The sequence below is a fragment of the Scheffersomyces stipitis genome, chromosome 8 (genome assembly GCF_000209165.1).
Source record: "Scheffersomyces stipitis CBS 6054 chromosome 8, complete sequence".
In the NCBI taxonomy this organism is placed as follows: domain Eukaryota; kingdom Fungi; phylum Ascomycota; class Pichiomycetes; order Serinales; family Debaryomycetaceae; genus Scheffersomyces; species Scheffersomyces stipitis.
This window is the reverse complement of record NC_009048.1, coordinates 717166-735977: the sequence shown is the minus strand read 5'-3', so window position 1 is coordinate 735977 and position 18812 is coordinate 717166. Positions and strand designations below refer to the sequence as shown.

Here is an 18812-nt window from a genome sequence, read left to right as displayed (position 1 = left end):
GTGTTTCTTTCACCTCACCTGGCCATCTCCGCATCGCGGACCATGGCTAAAGGAACGCCAATCGTTAAGCTGTGCATTTGTGATATGCGCGTACGCAGATTGAGATTCTCCCAGACTACTGCACGTGACTGTAACAGGCTACTGCACCCACCGAGACAATATCTGAAAAATCAATGGGAGCAAAAATTCTGATCCAATAGTCGGTAGAGTAAATAAGCTTACACCAAATTTTTTTTTACTTTTGACTATATATACCCACAAAAGATAACACTGGGATTGCGAGTCTGTTGAGTTTGTCTGAAAGCGTTTGTTTTTATAAAGAATAGACGGACAACAGCGAGCATTCTCTCTATCACATCACACACTATGATTGAGTTCGAAGACTATTTCTCGATTCAGATTTTCTTCATCATTCTCAGAGAAACCTTGGAGACAGCGATTATCATATCGGTACTTCTTTCGTTTATCAACCAAAGATCGCATACACATAACAGTCAAATAAGCGAACAACAGGATGAACATGACGTGTCTCATCTTGAAAAAGTACAGGGAAAGTTGCGATTTCAGGTCTGGTTTGGAGCCATTCTTGGTTTGACCATTTGTCTTTTCATTGGGTTGGTCTTTGTAACCAGCTTCTACTTGATAGGTAAAGACTACTGGTCGTATACTGAACGTCTTTGGGAAGGAGTATTTTCATTGCTTTCCAGTTTAATCATTACCATTATGGGTGTAGGCTTGCTTAGAATAAATAAGGTGATGAAGGTGAAATGGTGGGTTAAATTGGGTGATGTCTACAATAGCTCAGATAACCATATCGAGGATGCTGAAGGAGAAGAAGAAATTGCAAAATTAGGAGATGACAGCAGCCCTGAAGATAGTCTTCTTGGTGGTTCCAGTGAAGATACAAGAGTGGCAGGTTCTTCGGCAGCCTTGCGGAGACAAAAAACTGACGGAAAGAAGCAGTCGTTTTCCAAAAAGTACTTTTTGGCCATTTTACCGTTGATAACCACTTTGAGAGAAGGCTTGGAAGCAGTTGTTTTCATAGGTGGTATTGGTATGTCGCTGCCTCCTACTTCTATTCCATTGTCTATTTTGGCTGGTGTTTCATTCGGGTCACTTGTAGGCTATCTTTTGTACAAGGGAGGTAACAAGATGTCCTTGCAGTACTTTTTGATATGTCTGACGTGTTTTCTTTATATTGTCTCTGCTGGTTTGATGAGTAGAGGTGTGTGGTTCTTGGAGCTTGAACACTTTGTAAGAATGTGCGAAGGCACCGACCCAAGTGAAACTGGTAGTGGCCCAGGCTCTTATGACATTTCCAAGAGTGTGTGGCACGTTAACTGTTGTAACGGGTTGAAAGATGGATGGTGGATGGTCTTTAATGCCATTTTTGGCTGGACTAACTCCGCTACTTACGGAAGTGTGGCCACATACATTTCGTACTGGCTTTTGGTTATCATTTGGTTGGAAGTCAAATTGTACGAAGAGAGAGAAGGTGTTCTTCCTCTTTTGCCTATTAGATGGCAATTAAGGAGAATAAAAAAGAAGGTCAAGATGTACGAAAAGTTTCACAAACACAACGCACACGGTTCTTCTGAAGAGTTGCTCTTGCAAGGATATAATTCCATCAGAAGAAGCGAATCTGGCGAACAGCTTGAAAGATTCGCAGAGTCCCGTGTCCTCTAATCGCATTTATTTATTATGATTTATTGCTATGGTTCTACATTTTTGCATTTATGGGTAATTAAAAATACTACATTATTATATATATATTGATGAATCGAAGTGTACGTATCTGTAATATTATGCGGACCGATAATGCATCTGGATCGGCAGCTTCATTATTAGTTCATACTACTCATGGTCTCTCCGAGATCTCAATTCTTTTCTTGGGCAAAGTAACGCGGCTCGTCAAAGACATGATATCTGTGACCTCTAACACCATCACCTCTGAAAATTTGAGGCATACGCAAATTTTGGTCAATCTCATCTTCATTGACGTAGTTGTTACCGTACAAGAAAGGTTCGTCAATTTCTTGCTTTTCTTCGTTGGTTAACAATTTGAATTTAGCCACTTGCAATTCAGTGTCAGTAATGGTGGATCGAGAAATTCTAGCGTAGGCAACCTTCTTCAATTCTCTGAACAAAATGTATTCACACCATCTATCCCAGTCAGAGTTGTCGATATCGTACATTCTCGATTTCTCACTGACATAGGTATTATAATTACCTTCCAAAGGAGTGGTCACCAAGTAACTCAATAACACCAAAGGCCTTGTGGAGTTACCCATGATTTCTTGAATACCCAAACTTTGAAGTCGACGATCTTCCACGTCCTCTTCCTGACCAGAATGGAAAACAACTACGTCAACTAACTCACCATAAATATCCAAAGTGGCATGGATAGCCGGAGCAAGTTCGCCTACAGGAGATGGCAACAAATGATGACTAGACTCGATGATTGGGAACTTCGAAAGTAAGGCAGCTCCCCAGGTGTGCTTGTTGGGTCCGGGGCCGTAGTCGGCATACATTCCCAAATCTTCAGCAATCCTTTGGGTGAAGTCTCGATTGCCCCCAATCAATCTTTGGGTGTCAGTTTCAAGTAAACCAATGATATCGATCTCAGCATCTCTGATCAAATCTCTCATTCTGACTTCACTGGACCACATGTCGTTATCCAAACCAAAATGAACACACCAGATACCAGTGGTAAACGATTTAGACTCGGCATTATATGGCTTGAATGATTCAACAGCATATCTTTGGAAGAAAGCAGAAATAGAAATAGCTAACAAAACAGTCAAGATTGTCCAAGCCTGTCTAAACAATTTCTTACCATGGAAGTCAATCTTGACAGCTTCACCACTACGACGCCTCAAGTTGTAATTCCAAATTCCAGCTAAGATCAGAACAAAGGATGTTCCCAAGATGATATCAGTTCTCTCTCTCAATAATGGTCCACCTGGAACGAAAGCATATGCAACAATCCACGTACTAGCCAAGCCGAGGAAGACGTGAACGAAGAAGCCTACAAAGAACAACAAGCTTGGGTTATAGCCAATAGAAGACTGCCAAATCAATGGAGCAATAGAAGTCAAGTAAAATGAATATACAGTAGCTCCAGCATACCCAGTCCAGCCCTTGTAATAGTAGAGAACAAATGCACTACCGCCACCAATGAACCAGTTGTAGAACTTGTTGCTGAAAAACTTAGATGGGATTGAAATGGCCGCGAGAACACCTAAAACAACCGCTCCAATATTGAAAAGAGCACCAGTAACGGGAAGAGGTCCCTTTACTGGGTATCCTTCCCAAGTCCAGAGTGCCAACGTAGATGTGTCACTCAAGTAAGATTCGATGGAGAAGAAGTAACCACCAATTCCCAAAGCAGCAAGGAAGAACGATCCACCAGCTCTCTTCACATTATGAGTTGTAGAGTTTATCAGATGAAGCTGCGGAGTAAAGAATGCACCTATCAAACCTACAAAGATTCCCACTTCGTTGTAACCACCGTTTTCCTTGTGCATAATGGGCCAAATTGGGTTGTTGGAAAAGCACAAGAACTTGAATACTGAAGTGCCCAACAAACCAATCAAGATGGAGATAATGTAGGAGTTAAACTTCTTTGGTTGGTTAGAGAGTGACCAGACGTCTACCACTAAAGATACTATGGCAAATGAAGTACCAGCAGTGATGGTGAGGAGTCTGTTTTCAGGTTCGTGAACTTTGTAAGCACCAATACCCAACAACACCGTTAAGGTTTTCGTGAGCAGTGGGTAGTTGGAAATGAAGTTTCTTACAAAGGGGATAATCAAGATGGCGGGAGACAAAAAGAGAGAGAAAACCGCAGCCTCATAGCCAGAGATACCCATATGCCACAAGGGAAAGTACCAAACACACAAAAATAAAGAAGTGACTACTGACCAGAAGACAAACGCATTAATGCTGGAGATATAGAACTCGAAATCGGTGAACTCATCGTGGAGCAACTCGTCTTGTTTCTTCTTGTCTACGGCAGTCTTGGGTTTAGCACCAGTGAGCTCAATGCCTTGACCAGAGATGGCAATGTCAATATTATTGAAGTCTACAATAGACCAAGCATCAAAACCTACATCGAGCAAAATCAATGCCCATTCGAAGTAGGCATAAATGGAATAGGCCCCAGGTCTCACATGGACTTTATGTTGAATGAACCAGTAGACAAGAGGCACGAGCATAGCGAAAAACGACGTCAGGGTATAGAAACGTCCTTGGCGTTCAAATGAGCCTGGCTTAGACAATATAGTGATGCAAACGGTCCATGGAATGGTCAAGACGATGTAGCTGATCATGAAGATATCGTGCCAGTCGTGATCGTCTGTTGATGTGATGTACACCCATCCACCGCAGGTGAAGGTACGAAGAAGACCCGAGAAAAAGCCAATGTATGGTAGCACGGATCCTTTCCTGTAAAGGTTGATGAAATCAAAGATCAAAAGAAGAAATCGAGGGCCAGCTGTAACTGCGATGAGAACCTGGAAAATCGACCTTTCTGGGTATCTATCGCCGATTGTAGCCGAGACAGAAGGGAACCACTCGTCAGGATAGCCGAACGACGAGTTCTGGACAATCTTATGGTAATGAAGCCATGTTCCCACGATCAATGCAGCAATGAAGGCTGAGTACGCCGTAATGGTGTGTAGAATGGCTATATAGGAAGCATTGAATCTGAAAATTTCAGACTTCTTAGCAGCCGTGGACGCGATCGGCGAAGATTCCGAGGCCGAGATTTTTTTCTCAGACATTGTCACTACACACGGAATTGGGCTAGCAGAGTAGAGCGTAAATAGTGGCGCCAGCCTTTTACGATTTTGTAGAATTAACTTAAAAGAAATGGCAAACAATAAAATTCACAGTATAACTAGTCTGGAAATTTCGATTGCAAACCTCCACCTTTTTTACAGAATGCGACTGAGAATCAGAATCCGTAGTGGGGTGGTGTAAAAATCGATAGAGCAGAACGTGATGTCAGACACCTGACCAAAATCGAGAGAAAAGTGCACTGAGAATTTCCGCGCTAGTCTCTCAGTAAATTTCGCACTTCTCTCTAATTCTCAGTAGCTAGCTTCACTTAACTAATCTTGGTCGTGCACTGCCCAGTGAGTATCCAGTTAAAATTCTTCTTTTTATAATGAGACTCTGAGCTCTATTATTGTATGGAGACAGAGTATCCAATAACTCCTAGCATCTCTGAACAACACACAATGGGTATGTAGAGTATGACACGACTGTTGCTAAGAACATCGCAACAGCACGAACACATTAATTTTGAAATTTGTTGATTTCGTATGTCTCTATGTCTGTGGATCTAGATTCATCTTCACTTTTCATGATTTGTTCATCACATCTACAGATTACTAACTTTTCAGGTATGGACAACTACGCAGAGCACAAGAGGCCAGAATTGGTGTCTTTCGACGACATTGACTATGAGAAATTCCCCCAAGTCCATGAGGCCAGAAAATCCATGATGAGAGAACAATGGATAAGAACCTACGAGTTGAGAATCACTCACGAAGCCTTGAGAAAGTGCAAGCAATACCACAGAGAGGACTCCCAGAAGAACTGTAGACCCTTGATATTGAAGTACATGAAGATGATCGAAACCTATCCTTTGCAGGGTTATTTGGGTTACCAAAAGAACGACCCTTCCAAGTAGAGCATTCCACGACAGGACAAACACGCGATTTTCCGCCGTTGTTCTATGACGAAGCACCCGTCGCTACGAAGTTGACAGACACATACAATACTCCACTTTAAACATGTTTGGCGCCGGAGAACAAACCTGTCAACGACACATGAAATCCGTGCATCACAGGATCCACATATTTTGTATTCGACATGTATTAACAAGACGGTCCAAATCTTTTCAAGCATATTATACACAACTAACGATGTCGGCTAGAGCAGCTGTACATCACTCATTTCCTTTCTTCTGTTTATTAGAATAAACCATTCATACGATCTCGAGTGTAGCTTTGTAGACCATGACTTGATCACGTGAATTTCGTCAATTCTACAACTGTAGACATTAACTTAGCTTGGTTTGAGAATTGTAGCCATGGCCAGAGCGGAATTACAAATCATTCCCCTTAGTAGACGTCCGTTCTGGCTGCCAGTAGCCAACACTAGACTGCTAGCTGATAACCAATGCCTGTATATGGACGTATTTTGCAACTTGATTCTCCAGAATCAAAGGACAGGTGCCCTTAATGTAGACACAAATAACACCAACGAAGAAATTGAAAGATGGATTTGAGAAGTCTCAATTGACATGAATGAGAATAACTATATTGAATTCTTTCTTTTGTCTTCTAGACTAGTCTTCCAGTGAGAATAGCGAATCAGAAACCAAGAAGACTTGAACTCCAGATGCAACCAAAAATCTACTTCTTTTCGCCAAATTAGACACTATTAATTATCAATGTCCGCTAACGAACCTTCCATCAACAATATCTCTAGAATGTGAGGCAAGCTCTTGCTATTTCAATTGTTAGTCCCAACTTCTATTCTGCACTGGCTACATAGACAAGTCCACTTCGCAATGTCCTGCACATATATCAAATTCAGTCCGCCAATGAGAACCCACCAACTTTCGAAATCCGAGCGAGACCTACCAACACAAAAAGTGAAAAATCTGAAGGTAGAAAATCTGATCCTAATTTTATTCTTAGATTAGATCGATACTACACAACCATCATGTTTCGTTTAGGTGCTTCTCAGGTTGCCCGTGCTAACGGTGCTAGGTATGTAACGGATTATTGAGAGAAATGGGGATTTTCAGTAGTCGTCCAGTTGTAATTTGCTGGACGAGAGTTCGACATTTGGACAGAGAACGAAAGTTACTGGAAAAGTCAGCAATCGGTCCAGAACTACCTTGAAGAGACGAATACAATCACTATGTTGTAATTGGATATCTTGAATCCGGGACCCATCCGAATTGTGTCCATTGTGAGAGAGCATTGTGAGATATACCATTCTATTAGAGTCAACATCAACTTATACAATAAAGACGATGCAATAGCCTATACTATCCATACAGAGTACTATGTCTATAAGAATGTGCGAAGAATTGGCAAGGTTGGTAGCAACAAATTGTCGATAATGAGCATCAATTGTCACTCTCCATTGTCTATTCCATTTCAATATCGAATCGTAAATTCATGTACTAACATCTTTAGAAACTATGCCACATTGAGAGAAATCGAAATGCGTCTTAAGTCCATTAAGAACATCGAGAAGATCACCAACACCATGAAGATCGTCGCCTCCACACGTTTGAACAAGGCCCAAAGAGCCATGGCTGCATCCAGAGTGTTCAACAAGTCTGATGCTGAATTCTACGCTAATGCTGAACCAGAAAAGGCTGAATCCGAAAAGACCTTGTTGGTTGTTGTTTCTTCCGACAAGGGTTTGTGTGGTTCCATCCACTCGCAAGTCTCCAAGTCTGCTAGAAGAAGAATCGATGAATTAAACGGTGCCGTTGATATTGTTACTGTTGGTGACAAGGTCAAGCAACAATTGTTAAGAACTCACGGTGACAAGGTCAAGTTGGCCTTCAACGGAATTGGTAAGGAAGCTCCTAACTTCTACGAAGTTTCTCTCATCACTGACGAAATCAACAAGTTGGGCAAGTACGAAAACACTGAAGTCTTGTACAACAAGTTTGTTTCTTCCGTCTCCTTTGAACCATCTAAGTTCTCCCTTGTTGATGCTGCTGCCATCGAGAAGGCTCCAGGCTTGAGCAAGTACGAATTGGAAAACGAAGAAACTTCCGAAACCGTAGCCGAATTCTCCTTGGCTAACTCTCTCTTGACTGCCATGGCTGAAGGATACGCTTCTGAAGTCTCTGCCAGAAGAAACGCTATGGATAACGCTTCCAAGAACGCTGGTGACATGATCAACTCTTACTCCATTTTGTACAACAGAACCAGACAAGCTGTCATTACCAATGAATTGGTGGATATCATTACTGGTGCTTCCTCTTTGGATTAAACGTCTTGGTCTTAACCATCAAAATGCATTATGTCAATCTCAAGTTAACCAGTTTTTTCCAACTTTTAATTTATTTCTACAGTCCAGTTAGACGGATCAATAACTATTACTATAGTTAATATTAGAAACAAAAAAATACATACTAAGATACAAAGTTTTCAGTAGTTAAACAGTAGTTACACTTGTTATTTTGAAGAGATATGTATATGCTATAGGGTATCAACGTTGTTGATTAATGCTATTTAGTCTTCTTTAACGGCACTGAAAATCACATTGATGAAAATCAAACCAGTCAATAAACCTACGGCACCACAGCCTAGTCCAACTGCTATGCATGCAAGTGCCATATATCCGAAAAACAACAAGCTGCTGACGAAGTCGTGAACACTTAGGTAAAATATAAAGTAGTAGATAGAGTATCCAAAGATAAACCATCCAATACTAGAACCAATTCTGAAACTCAACCATTGCCAGTGTGGATTATGGTACACCGCAAGCGAAATGTATACGGCGATAATGGTTGACTCGACAATGATCACTATCAACATGAGCGTGGTAACGAAAAGGAAACTGTACATATAGTAGAAAGTGGTTTTCTCCAACCATACAGAATTAAAAATGAAAAGCAATTCAACGTACACGACACCAAACGGTATTAATCCGAAAATGACAATGCTGATAAGGGGATTGAGCATCAACGGAACCTTCTTAGGAGAAGGTTTTGCTTTAATCAGATCCTCAAAACTCTCCTTTGTAGGAGACAATAAGGAAGTCTTCAAGAAAGTAGACTTGCGGTCAAATTGTCGTCTGTTTCCGTGGTATCCGCCAACAACACCCAAAGGACATTGGATGATGAGGAACAATAATACCATCACTATGATTGTACCAAAAGGCAAAGCAGTAGAAGATTCCTGTGCCCACACGAAGAAGTTGAGAAACAAAATTACACTGAAAGCAAGACACGGAAGGAATCCACTGAAAAGAAGCGACAATGATATGGTTTTGCTAATGGAATATGGCTGGTTAAGGTAATCGTGATGGAACATCTTATTGATGATAATACCGAAGTAAGACGAAAAGTATCCCGAAGCAATGAAAAAGAACAATGAAACAGAGAAAAATGCACCTTCGTGTGAGTTGAAAAAAGTACTAGTAGAACGAGAGTTACTGAAGCTGAACTTCGAGTTCACCACAAAGATAAAAATAACTCCGACAATGGCAATAAGAGTCTGTATACCACTGGCAGCCAACGTTGTTAATGATGTTGCCAATACGGGTCTTTGAGCAACCTCTGTCACCAAACTCTTCCAAGAGTTAGATGGATCGAATTCGTTACTGGGTAATAACAGACCTCCTTGGATATCCTTTCTCAAGACTCTCAAAAGAACTACAGCTACCACCAAGGATCCCAAGAAAATCAACACCAAGGAGTTGACGAAGGAAATCCAATGGATATGGTGGTTCGAGTTGCTAGTCTCGTCTTCATAGTACAAGTCCCAACGTGAGTCGTAATCAATAGACTTATCTTCTCTCCAGTATACGGAATAGGTGTATGGGATGGTCGTTCTCTGTGGAAGTATATGTCCATCTGCGTCTTTATTGAATGTAATAGCAAAGTTCTTGTAGTTCTTGGAAGATCCTGGGCATTGTTCATTGCTCACAGACTTGGGGTATACTTCGAAACCAACAATAGAGTTTTGGTTAGGACCTTCCTTATGGTATCTGATGACCAACATGACGTGGTTGTATATATAACTTAAATCTCCCTTGACAAAACCCAAGGGAAATCCGGCAGCATAGTACTTTGTTTTCTGAGTGACAGACTGGAAGGTTGTTGCTCCAGGTAAACCATCTAGACTCCAATGAACGACGTAGCCATTTTTGATTAAATGATCCGCTCTTTTTAATCCACTTTCCTTGGCTATGAGGTCACAGAGTCTCATACAGGGCATGTCGACTCCGAAATATAACTCGTAGTTACTTTGCCATATTCTATCCCCTCTGAGGATTTCTCCAAGCGACAAGTGTACTGGTTTGGCTGTATCTCCTGGTGGACACACAAAGGGCAAGTTGTAGTACTCGAAGGGGAGCTGGGTATTGTCGGATTCTACTTTGTTAACTAGAAGATCCACTCGTTCCGAATGGGTATAGTATTTAGGGGAGAACCCTAGATCTAACCCGAAGCATACACTGAGTAGAAGCGTTAGCACGTATATCGATTTGAACGATGCCACCATGTTGTGAAGAGACCGTAAAATGCAGATGCAATGAGGAGAGTGGGTGAATATATATGTCTGTCTTTGCGTTGAAGATAATGATACAGGGGTTAGGAATCGACAGATAGCACTGGGTTGACGGTTGTTAGCAAAACAATGGTGTTGGCTCTTGAAAGAAAGACTTCAGTGCAACTACAACAATTGCAAGATCTATCAGGACGTCGAATAGTCTTACAGTTCAGGATGCAGATAAATGAGGGTAGATCCGAAGACTGTGGTGAAGGCAAAGTTTCCGGCAGCAGTGGTAGAGCAATTAGACCTCGACACCCTCACAGCAAGCTCGACTTGACAGCGTTGTAGCAATATGAACAGAAGAAAAAGTAACAGGTAAGAAAACGCCAGTGACAAAAATAATCTTGAAAACTGTCTTGTGTAAACAAAATGGTAAAATAAAATTGGTCTGGCATATACACAAACCAAAGCAACAGAGTTTGTAGATCAACGTTGTGAAAAAGTTGATTCTGAACGCATGCAGTGGGAAAGCCACATACAGGCTCTACATGGACGTGCAGAGGGCGTACAGCAAAGAGCCACGGCTCTACGTCCGTCGGAAGATAGCAATGGATAGCGAGTTGCCACGATTAGCAACTTGCGACCATTTCAATAGCCAGTAGATCCATACAGCAAGCGTTTCCGAATCGTAGGTGTAGCCAGGTCGCACAGCTAGCTACAGTAAAAATGGTGGTATTGGGGCGACTATTTACTGACGCTAGCGTCGTTTAGAGGTAATTACGAGATGTCTGATTACGCTGGAAAATCTCGCACTACAATAGAGAGCCACGGTCTGATTGTCATTGTTGAAAGCGTACGCTTTGTTTTGAGAACCCGTGTCCTTATCATTGTAGATTTTCCGTAGCGGTCACAAAGGGCACACTGTGTTATTCTCGTAGCATTGGCTCATTCTGTCAGGGTTTATGTCTGGAAGGTGATACTTCTTTGTCCTCCTTGTCACTGCGAGCTTAGCGAGAACAAATTTTTGTAGCCTGCAATTTAGTGCGATCCTGTAAATCCTTTCGCCACACAGCGATACCACGAAAAGTCTAAGGGTTGTCAGCAGACCTCATTCCTAATCGAGCCTTGATGTGGTCAAGACGGTACTGATTCTTCACGGCAAGTCCAACAGCTCGGCTTGGATTATTTTGCACTCCTATTCTGTTAAACTTGTGTGTTATTTCTCCTACTGTCTAATTTAGTAATTTTATAGTTCTCACCAAAGACTAGAGGATTGCACTATCCTACAATAAATGGCATGAATAAACGAGTGATTTGGTAGTATGGTTCACGAAGACTTACGTCCACATCTAGGCTCCCGTTGGCTCCTGAATTCCATTCCTTTATCGTTGAAATTGGGCACCGCGATACGAAGACCTCAGCGCTTCGTAATTCCTGTCGATTAAAAATAATTAAGTTGCAGAAGGCTTTTTTAGAGCACCGCAGATCGCTCTGGGCCATAATCTTTTCCTTGGAATCTGCAACTAGAAGTTGTGATGATTTTTTTCGTCTACGTCCACTTTAAACGATGGTGCCATCGACTTGATGCGACATAGAACTGCTGTTTCAAAGTTGCGATCTAATCGTTGTAGCCTACGGCTCCCTTCTTGTCTAAAAATGTTGTGGTAAATAATCACCGGATGAGTACCAAAGCAATAAATATTTTTTACGATTATTATCTACAATTAATACATGCTGATAATAAATGTGCGAATTCATGCACTACTTACTTGTCTTTAAGAGACTCCATCGCTTCGCCAATAAGATAGTTACCCTTGGGATCCAAATTCAAAGCAATGGTAAACTCGCGTATGGCCAGGAACTTGTCGTTTTGGACGTTGTAGAGTTGTCCCAAAAGGAAATGAACCGAAGCTTCGTCCGGTGCCAAATCCTTCAAGATCTCAAAGTACTTCAATGCCTGTGGATACTGCTGCATCGAGAATAGCAACTGAGCCATCTTAAAAATAGGCAATGGATTGGTTGGCTGCAATTTATTCGCAAGTTCATATTGCCTCAATGCCAAGTGCTTCTTGTTCAACTTTTCGAGTACCATACCAACACAGCATATTAAGATAATATTAATGGGATTGATGGATACTGCCTTGCGGAAATGATAGTCGGCTTTCTGATAGTCCCCGAGGTTGATATACACCATGCCAATACCGTATAAGGCATTGTAGTGTCTTGAATCTATCAACAAACTCATGCGGAAGTTCTCGAGCGCCATTTCGTAGTTGTCATTTCCAAAGTATTCGTGTCCCTTCAATGTATAGGCATAGGTGAAACTATCATCCAACTTGATGGCTTTGTTGAAACACTTGATTGCCTCATCGGGTTCTCTGGTTAAAGAGAGTAAGTTACCAATGGTACACCATGTAATTGGAGATTCGGTATCCAAATCATGCAATTCGTTCGCCAAATAGGTCAACTCTACTTTTCTATGCAAATGCCACAAAAGTGTGGAGTAGTACTCCATATCTTCTAGTCTTGTTCGGTCCAACTTTCTCAACTTGATAAAGTAGTATTCAGACTGTTTGTAGTTAACAATCTCGAAGTGCAAACGACCTAGCTTACTCAACACCCATGGTGTCTCCTTCTCTCTCTCAGGCAATAACACTAACAATCTGATAGCCTTGTAACAATCGTACTTACTCATGCTTTTGAAACTCTTTGCAAAGATTATGTACAATTTGTACAAGTACTTATCACTTTTCTCGATTTCCTTATTAACAAGAATTGACGGCTTGCTACCTGCTCCGACTCCAGCACCCGCAGAACTCGATCCAACTTCGTTGGGCATTAACGATGTTGAGGTGTTTCTCTTTAGACTACCTCTTGAGCCTACAGACTTCTTTGCAGGAGTATCTTTGCCAGAAGAACCCACAGTTGGGTCTGAAGCAGAACCACTAGGTTGTGATATTAACCGTGACGTTATCCGTGAATATGCGCCCTCGCGTCTTGGCTTCTTGTCTGCTGTTGTATCTGATGGGAAAGACGGTTTTGTAAACTCAAAATGAGAAGTTCCGCTATGAGAAGTATTGATATTCGATTTACGTAGTGGGGCATCTGGTACTCCAGTAGGTTTGATTCGTGGAGTCGAAAGAGAGCCAAACGTATCATCCTGGTGTATTATGGGAGTCTCGTTTACCGAGATAGGTTTGCCATTTGCACCGCTTGTGGTACTGGCAAACGGATTGGATATGTCATGTAAGTCATTAAAAGTGTTTGAAAAATCATCATTATCACCGCTATTTCTATTATTGATAGCCTGAACAAGTTGACTGTTTGTCTTATAGATAGCCTTGGCTCGTACGTTGACTCCGAGTTTGCATAGTTCCTGAAATGCCTCGAAATCGTACTGGTTGAACTTGAGTGCCTGAGCATAATTGAGGGCACTGTTCTTGACGTCATTCATCCCTCGGTACAAGTCTCCTAGCAAGTGGTATATCATCGAGGAGTCCGGCATGATTTTTCTTCTGAATTCGTAGTGGTATTTCTGCGACGGAGTGACAAAGAAAAATGGATCATACAGGCTGTCTGTATTCATGCCCTCTTCTAAGCTAGACTCGTTGTAGAGATAGTTCAACTTCAACAAATGGTAGATACCCTCTTTGTATCTTTGGAGCTTCAAGCAGCACTGACCCAAGATGAACACACAGCCCAAATGTTCGCAGGCATCGGAGTTGATCATTTTAGCGTAGCACGATTTGTACTTGCCCTGACGGAAAAGCGTCAAGTTGTACAAGTATGTTGAGTCCAAGTTCTCCAAGTCCATGGCCAAGAGACGTTCACAGGCAAACTCTGCGTTGGCGAAGTTAAACGAGTCCAACGAATGGATAATGATGGAGCGCAAATGCTGCATTACGAACGCCGACTCTGCTGGCTCTGGAAACAGCTCTGTATCTGTTTGCATGTTGGAATGAAATACTACGATTTCTGTGGACAGAAAACAGATTTGAAATAGATGAAGGAATGTGACGGACCTGAAGATGTAATGAAAAACAACACTGGAATATATCTCAGCTACCTATGGACTACTATTACAATTCCCCTTTCGATCGAAGCAACTGGATCGTGGTTATCTGCCAATTTCAAGATTGGTTAAGACCTGAATTATACAAATATTCGATACATAAACATTGTGACCTGTGCAGGAATCTCAACACAAATAGATTCGCACAGTTCCTTTGCTTTTTTTGTTCTTTATTGGAGCTGTGAACTCTTCAGAGTTATGCTTATTCATTACAGAAAGTTCCAGCCCCAATTTTCCTGAATGTTAAAGCGTAGTTGAAGCTCCTTTCGTGTATCCTAATTCATCACATTCCTCCTTTTCAATTGTAGTAATTTTTGAATCGTCTTCATAGCCTAACACTATCTCTAAAATGGGTGCGAAAATCGCAGATATACGCTAAATGATACGCTTCTTCCTACATTATTGAGATGAAACATAAACACATTATTAATATTAATTTAATAAACACTATTAAGTACAATGGATAATAACATTATCTAGATTCACTAAAAATACAACAAGCGGAAAGAGATTTGGGGTTAGATTATTAGTAGCTCTTTTCAAAGATTAGCAAGGGACTCATTTCTTCTGCTTGATTACAAAACTGTGATTACCGGAAGGATCACTCGTGTATGCCAACATCTTGTCCGCACGCGAGTTCTTTCTGGAACTCACAATTCTGCCGTTACTATAGGTTTTGGGGGTAGCCTCACTGGCATCAGCAATAGAAGGATGTACATCCTGGAAATAGTTGGGGTCAATCTTGATGTTAGAAGGCGAGGAGTTGGTAGGCAGAGCGGTAGAATTGGATTTTGGAGAAAGTAACCCAGAAGCCAACAAATAAGGCGAAGCGAACCCACTCTGGGCTGACGAAGACGAGATTTGTGGAGTAGATGGAGTCTTACCTACTTGCTTTTGACTTGAATTCACGTTGGTGTCGATAGACAACTTTGGTGCATTTCCAGATGATCCAGTGGTATCGTCTACAGAAGATGTATCGACTGAGGTTGCGAAGTCATTGACACTCAGAACATGGAGATCATAGTCGTCATCGACTCCATCACGCAAAAAGCCTTGTGCTCGCAATTCCTCGTCCTTTAACTTAGTTTCTTCTCTAGCCTTGGCCAAGAGCTCTTTAGCTTTAGTTAAAGAGACCGTAGGAGTAGAACAACTACTTACAACTGGTTCAGTATCATCGATATCAATGGTAGCAGTCATCAATGCTTTGATCCAGCCTCTCATTTCTTCTTGTGAATCTACAGCAAAGTAGTGAGTTTTTGGCTGCGTGAAAGTCAATCCCTTACGGAAACCTGGTCTGGGAGGTACAAGCTTGAAACAGTAGCTTCCATTAAAAGTCGACGATGCATACAAAGCGGTGTACTTGTCTGTCCTGTCCTCGGTTTCATCGGAGTCGGTGCTGATTGGAATCACCTTATGGGCAGTGATGTCAATCAACCCCTTTTCCTTCTTATCACGTAAAGATGCGAAGTATGATAATCTGGTTCCATGGAGAGTGAAGTAACGTGATCTCCAGGCCAAAGTATTGCTAGAACGCTTAGACATCCAACCACTATAGTTAGCAGACTTGATGGCATCATCTGGGGTGACGTCTCTGATACCTTCCTGGAAAGCCGAGGTCTTCGCCTTTCTAGAGGTGGTGAAACTACGGAAATTCTGTGTAGACGAAGTCCTCAAGTTTTTTAATTTTCCAACAGCACTAGCATCAGAAACTGATCTCTGGTCGTCTTTTATAGATGGGCTTTCACTCTTCTTGTAGGAGATGCTCTTCAGCTTTCTTGGAGAGAGCTGTGCTTCATCGATATCAATTGGGCTCTCAGCAGAACTGACATCCTTTGGCTTCAGAGGAGTTGATACCAAGCTATCACGTTTCAACTTGGCAGGAGAAGTCAATCCGTCTTTCTGACCATCACTAGGACTGGAGACTGTTTCCTTGTATAAGTTGGTGCTTTGAAGCTTTGGAGTCTTGGAGTTTGCCTTGCTGTCATCGTGTCCTGAAAGGAAGCTGAAAAGGGAAGAATGTCTTTTGTGTGCATTCGCAGCCAAATTCACAGACGAGTTTCTTCTGTGTATAATGCTGGAAGCTTGAGAACCGTTCTTCTTGTGACTCTTTACTGATTGCTCATATACTGAAGAAGAGGGTCTCGAGCTAAGACCTGGGTTGGAAGCATTTGTGCGGGTTAAGTACAATCCCAGATTCAGGTCGCCATCATCAACAAATTTGTGATTTCCACTTGAAGCAGTGCCACTTGGAGGCTCTGGAGCCTTTCTAGGCGAGGTAAATGAACTACTATCATGTGCCAAGTTGTCCATAGACATAGATCTCTTTCTATGGTGACCCTTGTTGAACCCGCTATCCCTGAAAGTAGAAGACAAAGGAGCAGATGGCATCAATTGCTGGTAGGTCTTAGATTGAGAACGAGTGCTGTTGTTAGTCAATGTTCTATCCTCGTCCGAGTTGTTAGAGAAATCGGTCTTCTTAGGCAGAGTTTCAGTACTCTGGAAATTTTCTGAGCCTGGGCTAGTTTCACTAAAAGTACTACCATTTGGATCCGCATTTGTAGATGCTAAAGAATGTTGTCTACTTTTGTCTGATATCGATTTCGAAGAAAGCTCTTTCAATTTCTCAATTTCCTTGTACACTTCGAACCTGGTACCAAACGAATCAATATCCAATTCCTTTAAATGGCCCAAATCCAATTCAAACAAGATTGGGCCAGTGATCTTATGTCTTGAGAACTTTCCAGCCACGTCCATATCGAAGCCAAGCACAAAAGCAAAATATGAGGACACCTGCTGGGGAGTCCAGGAAGAGGCCTGGAGTGGATCCAAGTCCTCCGTAAGTGGAGCTGAAGAGACACGCTTCTGGGTTCTGGACACCGCATTTGGTACTGATTTCAGAGCTGCAGATACCTCATTTGAGTCGCTTGTTGGCTGCAATTCCTTGAGTGCCTTATCGATCTCAGAAATGGTATCCTTGTTTGTACTGGCCGTACCGTTTAAGTTCAATTTCTCTACAGAATCAGACACATTGCTGATTTTAGTTGCTGGTGTGGAAGAAGCACTGCCACCGTTCAAGGGAGGCGTGCTAGCTCCTTCTTTGGACGAACCGTTGACAGGGGTGCCTACACGTCTTGATCTGGAGCGCAAGAGAGACTTATCAGGATTCTGCTTTTGGAGTATTTGTGTGAAGGTTTTTGGGTACAAACCAACTTCGTTAGTTAGGAGATTTTTCCCCATGTACCAGCCGTCGTTGTATTCTGAGTCGTCAGCGAGAACTTCGATTTTATCGCCGACCTTGAGCGAGAGCTCATCTCCAAGACGGGCGTTGAACTGTTTGATACTGATGTAGACTGCGCCTGTTGTAGTCATTTTGATTGATGTAAGGAGTGAAGTGATAAGATGATTAGTTGATGGGAAAAGGTGGTAGATGTATAAACGAGAATCTACTGTGCACGACTTGAAACGACTAGTCTAGATAGAACTGCTGGATATGACTCGTGTAGTGATGAATGGAAATAGCACCAAGATACTGGTGACAAGTAGGTTGTTGGATTCTACGTTATCCACTTGGCAAATGGCAGACGATAATACGTGTGCGTCAGATATATAAGCCAAAGTAGCAAAGGAATCCAGGGTCTGTATGGTGAGATTCTGGGGATGTGCAGAAGAAGCTGCAGAAACGTAGGCTTGGGAATATGAAACTACCGGGACTCTATAAGGTGTAGAACGAGCAAACAGACGTAGTATAGGAACTGACAGGAAGAAAAAAGAAGGAAGAAAGAAAAGAGTAGAAGATGGTGCAAACCTGTTTATTGTTTTGTTGTTCTAAAGCCAGAAAAATATATGGCAAGAACAGAAAAAAAGTTGAGACGGAAAAAGAAAAGGGTGCGACATTTGGCTGGCAATTAATTTGCTTTAATTGTAGGTCGCGACATTTTATCGTTCTGTCTGCTCCCTGAGATTAGCTTTAGTCTCGTCCCTGGACTGGGCTGCTCCCTACGACAGGCACGAATTGGGAGTCAGCGTAAACGAACGGAAGTAGCGCTACAATCAACATTTTTCATGCAACCACTTTAGCACCGTGTAACGACGAGAAAAGGACCCGATGTCGTCGCCTCGTACGGTTTGCCTTGGCTGGTAGGATGTCAACTCCGTGCCCTGAAGAGGTTTGAGGTGTGGCAACTACTTTTTTCTAAGCTGAGACAGTCTGGGAAGGTGCCAGAGGGCTGGTTCGGATGTGGTGGTCTGGGGTTTCAAAGTTGTTCTGTGGGACGTTCTCTTACATTAGTGGCTATGTAAGGCTGTGCCCTATGCGACATTTCCGTGTAATTAGTGCAATGTCGTCAGATTGGTAGGATGGCCCAAGAACCGTCCCTAGCCCCGATAGCCCAGCTGCAATTCTTCGAGCTTCATCTTGTGTCCCGCTGCCACTTCAGTCGCCACAGTAGTTCAAGATTTTTACTGTAAGGGCAGATTGC

General features: G+C 42.2%; 7 protein-coding genes across 7 annotated transcripts; 3 read left to right on the top strand and 4 right to left on the bottom strand. All coding sequences in view use genetic code 12, as the record gives it.

Annotated features, from left to right (window-relative positions):
* Nucleotides 1-366: 366 nt before the first annotated feature.
* Nucleotides 367-1563, top strand: FTH2 (potential iron permease membrane protein; the record flags this gene model as incomplete). Its single annotated transcript, XM_001386695.1, has 2 exons — nt 367-909; nt 958-1563. Coding segments are annotated over 2 exons (1149 nt in total), but the record flags the coding sequence as incomplete, so codon positions are not given.
* Nucleotides 1564-1877: 314 nt separating this feature from the next.
* PICST_50925 (predicted protein) lies at nt 1878-4784 on the bottom strand (the record flags this gene model as incomplete). The annotated part of the gene is made up of 1 exon (XM_001386511.1): nt 1878-4784. The coding sequence occupies one exon, from the start codon at nt 4782-4784 to the stop codon at nt 1878-1880; it is 2907 nt and encodes a 968-aa protein (XP_001386548.2).
* A 722-nt stretch (nt 4785-5506) lies between these two features.
* Nucleotides 5507-5698, top strand: PICST_50217 (predicted protein; the record flags this gene model as incomplete). Its single annotated transcript, XM_001386694.1, has 1 exon — nt 5507-5698. One exon carries the CDS (start codon nt 5507-5509, stop codon nt 5696-5698), a length of 192 nt encoding a protein of 63 aa, XP_001386731.1.
* A 1043-nt stretch (nt 5699-6741) lies between these two features.
* On the top strand, nt 6742-8185 carry ATP3 (ATP synthase gamma subunit). The gene is made up of 2 exons (XM_001386693.1): nt 6742-6785; nt 7221-8185. Exon 2 carries the CDS (start codon nt 7249-7251, stop codon nt 8032-8034), a length of 786 nt encoding a protein of 261 aa, XP_001386730.1. The 5' UTR covers nt 6742-6785; nt 7221-7248; the 3' UTR covers nt 8035-8185.
* A 91-nt stretch (nt 8186-8276) lies between these two features.
* On the bottom strand, nt 8277-10271 carry PICST_50995 (predicted protein; the record flags this gene model as incomplete). The annotated part of the gene is made up of 1 exon (XM_001386510.1): nt 8277-10271. One exon carries the CDS (start codon nt 10269-10271, stop codon nt 8277-8279), a length of 1995 nt encoding a protein of 664 aa, XP_001386547.2.
* Nucleotides 10272-12027: 1756 nt separating this feature from the next.
* CDC27 (Anaphase promoting complex subunit CDC27 (Cell division control protein 27) (Anaphase promoting complex subunit 3)) lies at nt 12028-14214 on the bottom strand (the record flags this gene model as incomplete). Its single annotated transcript, XM_001386509.1, has 2 exons — nt 12028-13149; nt 13621-14214. The coding sequence occupies 2 exons, from the start codon at nt 14212-14214 to the stop codon at nt 12028-12030; spliced, it is 1716 nt and encodes a 571-aa protein (XP_001386546.2).
* Nucleotides 14215-14745: 531 nt separating this feature from the next.
* On the bottom strand, nt 14746-18086 carry BOI2 (RHO protein signal transduction). Its single transcript, XM_001386508.1, has one exon. The coding sequence runs from the start codon at nt 17701-17703 to the stop codon at nt 14893-14895; it is 2811 nt and encodes a 936-aa protein (XP_001386545.2). The 5' UTR covers nt 17704-18086; the 3' UTR covers nt 14746-14892.
* Between the last annotated feature and the right edge of the window lie 726 nt (nt 18087-18812).